Source organism: Colobus angolensis, unplaced genomic scaffold (assembly GCF_000951035.1).
Source record: "Colobus angolensis palliatus isolate OR3802 unplaced genomic scaffold, Cang.pa_1.0 Scaffold104, whole genome shotgun sequence".
Classification (NCBI taxonomy): Eukaryota; Metazoa; Chordata; class Mammalia; order Primates; family Cercopithecidae; genus Colobus; species Colobus angolensis.
This window is the reverse complement of record NW_012111364.1, coordinates 9,763,128-9,768,466: the sequence shown is the minus strand read 5'-3', so window position 1 is coordinate 9,768,466 and position 5,339 is coordinate 9,763,128. Positions and strand designations below refer to the sequence as shown.

At 41.2% G+C, this 5,339-nt stretch overlaps 1 protein-coding gene across 1 annotated transcript in view; it reads left to right on the top strand.

Moving 5' to 3' along the window:
• The window catches only part of LOC105512663 (zinc finger protein 669-like), an 8,024-nt gene extending 4,292 nt beyond the window's left edge, over positions 1 to 3,732 (top strand). Inside the window, 4 exon segments of the mRNA XM_011943195.1 lie at positions 1,991 to 2,117; positions 2,313 to 2,370; positions 2,785 to 3,041; positions 3,044 to 3,732. Of these exon segments, the coding sequence (XP_011798585.1) occupies positions 1,991 to 2,117; positions 2,313 to 2,370; positions 2,785 to 3,041; positions 3,044 to 3,732 (1,131 nt within the window).
• The last annotated feature ends 1,607 nt before the right edge of the window (positions 3,733 to 5,339 follow it).

The following is a 5,339-nucleotide window of genomic DNA, read 5'->3' as shown; positions in this document are numbered from 1 at the left end:
GTCTTACTCTGTAGCCCGGCTGGAGTGCAGTGGCACCATCTGTGCTTACTGCAACCTCCACCTCCCGGGTTCAAGTGATTCTCCTGTGTCAGCCTCCTGAGTAACTGGGATTATAGGCACCCACCACCACACCCAGCTAATTTTTGTATTTTTAGTAAACAGGGGGTTTTAGGCCTGGCACGGTGGCCCATGCCTGTAATCCCAGCACTTTGGGAGGCCAAGGTGGGCGGATCACGAGGTAAGGAATTCCAGACCAGCCTGGCCAACATAGTGAAACCCTGTCTCTACTAAAAATACAAAAAAAGTAGCTGAGCGTGGTGGCAGGCACCTGTAATCCCAGCTACTCGGGAGGCTGAGGCAAGAGAACTGCTTGAACCCGGGAGGTGGAGGTTGCAGTGAGCCAAGATCTTGCCACTGTACCCCAGCCCAAGCGACAATGCGAGACTCTGTCTCAAAAAACAAACAAACAACAAAAAGATGGGGTTTTGCCATGTTGGCCAGGCTGGTCTCAACCTCCTGACCTCAGGTGATTGCCCGCCTCAGCCTCCCAAGGTGCTGGGATTACAGGCGTGAGCCACCATGCCCGGCCCACTCTATTTTCTTTTTATTCCTAAATTTTAACATGTTTGAGTTTGTCTGTTCCTTTATCACTTTTTTCTTACATAAAAAAAATTCTGCCTAATCCTTCGTTAAAAAAAAAAAAAAATCTTCCTGTGACTTCTGAAAGTGTTCTGGTTTTATCTTTCATATTTGAATATATAATTAGTTGATTATTGTTCACGGAATAGAGAAGAATGCAATGCATTTTCCCAAGTAGATGCCACCCTGGTTTGCCTCATATTTTGAAGTGCATGTGATTTTCTATTCTACAGTGCCTACTCTGTCATTCATCCACTTTCCATATAAATGCTCGGTCATTAAGACTTTTTTCCCCCTTGGTCTGCTTGCTCATCTCTCTGCTAATACTGTGCTGTTGTGAATATTTTCGTTTGAAAATCTTAGAAATGTGTTAGACAAGCCATCACTCTTTTTTTAGATGACTAAAAATCATTAGACATTTGTCATTTTTACTACGTATGAAAAAGTAGTTTTTCTTGCCTAAAAAAACCTGATTTGGGAATTTATGTGATTTCATAGGAATTGCATCTGGAAGTGGTGACATTAATGTCATTTTAAAAAACATGTGTCATATTCCCTCTTATTCCTTTCTGCCTTGACATTGTGCAATAGAAATTTTAAAAATTGTTTTATTAGTATTGTTAAATATCAATTATTGGTTTTATTTGCTACTCAATTAAATTTAATAAGCCTATTCTCTCTTGATGTAATCACATGGAATGGGTTCAACTCCCCAGTTAACAAGTGATAGCACATGTAAAATATTGTCTACCAGGGAAACTCATTGAACAATTAGTGTTCAGACTATGTTTTGGTGTCTGGTTTGGTAAGCACCACTGCAGTGACACAAAATAATAGACCTTCAGCAGAAAAAGTTTTGGCAAATATATTGCATAAGCCATTTAGGTGCAGTGAGTCATTCTTATTACTTGGGTTGGTGGAATCCCTTTCAAATGTAAGTTAGTAATACAAACAAAGATTGAACTTTGTAAGCAGGCATTTTTAAGAATAAGTAGTCTCAGGACTGATAATAATAATTCGCTTATGCACATCAGGTAGGACTTTATTATGACAGATGCTAGAGATGTACAAAGTGAAGTTTAAAGGTAACTCCTAGCAGCACATCTTACTCCCTGGATTCTCTAATGAGATGGGTGTTTCTACTTTGCTGTTGCCTTTTTGAATAGTTCAATTCTAGCGTTAGTACTGCTGTGTGGGAGGAAGTATGTGTGAACAGAGAGTTGTGACAATCAAGTCATAGAATAAATGCTTGGAAATTTTAGAATCACATAAACAGCTTATGAATTGAGTACAGATTCCCAGTGCTGTCAGTCTCACTCATCCTTCTATCCACATATGTGGAATGTTCTAGGACTCTGTGGTGTTTGAGGATGTGGCTGTGAACTTTACCCAGGAGGAATGGGCTTTGCTAGATTCTTCTCAGAAGAATCTCTACAGAGAAGTGATGCAGGAAACCTGCAGGAACCTGGCTTCTGTAGGTAAGAATGACAACACATTTCACTTAATTACAGAAGTATTTCCCTATCATCAGTGCTATTTGTGATTTGGAACGTGGCAAGGGAATGATTTGGTGAATAAACCAGGCATGGGCACTGTGTACAATGAACATTAAATCTAGTAATGTTTCTATAGTTTATAATAATTCATGATAATTTTGTGGGTCTGCATTTTAGGAAACAAATCGAAAGACCAGAATATTGAAGATCACTTCGAAAAACCTGGGAAAGATATAAGATAATTTGCACTGAGAAGAGGAAATAAAGTCCTCTGAAGGAATCTTAGCATGTCATGAACTTAAAAACAAGCAATCAAAACAAATAAGAGTTGCTTGAAATTTATTTCTTTTCAGAAAAATTTCACCCAAAATGTAGCGTACTTCAGTGTAGCAGTCAGTGTTTGGAAAACAGTTTACTTGAAAATAGTACTACAAAATTGTGTATATGAATGTTCCTATTTTGGTCATAGCCATGTAGGTGGTAGCTGTGTTTTCAGTAGTAACCCATTTACTTTCAAATAATTCAGTCATGGCAAAAAAAAAAAAAAAAATGCATTTTCCCTGGTATTGGTAGCAGTGTAAGTCCAAGACCTATTAATAAGTAGAAAGTTATTAAACCAGCCAATAATAATGTGCTTGTCATTTTTTTACAGAAATCATGTGGTACAGAGACTGTGTGAAAGCAAAGAAGGTAGTCAGTATGGACAAGTTGTCAGCCAAATTCCAAATCTTGATCTGAATGAGAACATTTCTACTGGATTAAAACAACGTGAATGCAGTATTTGTGGAAAAGTCTTTGTACGTCATTCCCTCCTTAACAGGCACATCCTAGCTCACTCAGGATACAAATCATATGGAGAGAAGCAATATAAATGTGAACAGTGTGGGAAATTTTTTATTTCTGTTCCTGTGCTAGAAGACACATGATAATGCACAGTGGAAATAGAGCTTATAAATGTACGATATGTGGGAAAGCTTTTTATTTTCTCAATTCAGTTGAAAGATATCAGAGAACTCACACAGGAGAAAAACCCTATAAATGTAAACAATGTGGTAAAGTGTTCACTGTTTCCGGTTCTTGTCTAATACATGAACGAACTCACACTGGAGAGAAACCCTACAAATGTAAGGAATGTGGGAAAACATTCAGATTTTCTTATTCTTTCAAGACGCATGAAAGGACTCACACTGGAAAAAGACCCTATAAATGTACCACATGTGATAAAGCCTTCAGCTGTTCCACTTCCCTTTGTGACCATGGAAGCATTCATACTGGAGAGAGACCCTATGAATGTAAACAATGTGGCAAAGCCTTTAGTCATTTGAGTTCCCTTTGTAACCACAGAACTACTCATACTGGAGAGAAACCCTATGAATGTAAACAATGTGACCAAGCCTTCAGTTGCCTCAGTTCCCTTCACCTCCACGAGAGAATTCATACTGGAGAAAAACCCTATGAATGTAAGAGATGCGGAAAAGCCTACACTCGTTCTGGTCACCTTACTCGCCATGAAAGAAGTCATGATATAGAGGCTAGGTGTGGTGACTCAGCCTCTAATCCCAGCACTTTGGGAGGCCAAGGTGTGTGTATTGCTTGAGTCCAGGAGTTCGTAACCAGCCTGGATTAAAACAATGTGAAACAACCTGGGCAACATGGTGAAACCCTGTCTCTACAAAAAATAAAATAATGCCAGGTGTGGTGGCTCACGCCAGCTACTCGGGAGGCTGAGGCAGGAGAATGGCATGAACCTGGGAGGCGGAGCTTGCAGTGAGCTGAGATCACACCACTGCACTCCAGCCTGGGCGATAGAGCGAGACTCCGTCTCAAAAAACAAGAAAGAAAATAATTAGCTGGGCATGGTGGCACATTTCAGTTGTCTTAGTTCTTTTTCAAGGACATAAAAAGTCAGGGGGGGTTAGGAGGAAGCCCTGTGCATGTGGATCACGAGGTCAGGAGATCGAGACCATCCTGGCCAACTTGTTGAAACCTCGTCTCTACTATAAATACAAAAATTAGCTGGGTGTGGTAGCATATGCTTGTAATCCCAGCTACTCAGGAGGCCGAGGCAGGAGAATCACTTGAACCCAGGAGGCGGAGGTTGCAGTGAGCCAAGATTGTGCCACTGCACTCCAGCCTGGTGACAATGAGACTTCATCTCAAAAAATAAATAAATAAATAAAGCCCCTTAAATGTAAGAACACATATAATGGTGTTTACATGGGTTTTTTGCTTTGTGTTTTGTTTTTTGTGACCAAGTTTCTTCAGTCTGTCGTCCAGGCTGGAGTGCAGTGGCACGATCTCAGCTCACTGTAACTTTCGCCTTCTGGGTGCAAGTGATTACCCTGCCTTAGCTTCCTGAGTAGCTGGGATTACAGGTGTGCACCACCACGCCCAGCTAATTTTTGTATTTTTAGTAGAGGTGGGGTTTCACCGTGTTGGCCAGGCTGGTCCTGAATTCCTGACCTCAGGTTATCCACCTGCCTGGACCTCCCAAAGTGCTGGGATTACAGGCATGAGCCACCGTGCCCGGCCCTTTACATAGATTTTTTAAGTGATTTCAGGTATATCATTCATACATGATTTATAAACTCTTTGACAGAAGGGACCATGTATCTTGTATCTTGCACTTATTTTGATTCATTTACTTAACACCTACTTATTGAGTGCCAACTCTGTGCCCAAGTATCAATGTATTTATAGCTACCCAATTTTGTAAAAAGGGCACTGGGGCTGGAAAATATGAAGAACAGCTCCCCCAAAGATTCCACGTGAGAGCCTATGAGCAAGGGTATCAGAACACACAGAAGAAAGGTATTTTAAACCCCCTGCGATACTGGGATTAATATCATCCTCTCCCCCCTGGATATTTAATCCTTATAACCACCTCTGAGATGTGTGCTAAAGAATTTACACTTAGCTGGGTGCAGTGGCTTATGCCTGTAATCCCAGTACTTTGAGAGGCCGAGGCGGGCAGATCACCTGAGGTCAGGACTTTGAGACCAGCCTGGCCAACATGGTGAAACCCCATCTCTACTAAAATACAAAAATTAACTGGGCGTGGTGGTGCGTGCCTGTAGTCCCAGCTACTTGGGAGGCTGAGGCAGGAGAATTGCTTGAACCTGGAGGTAGAGGTTGCAGTGAGTCAAGATCACGCCGCTGCACTCCAGCCTGGTGACAGAGTGAGACTTCGTCTCAGGAAAAAAA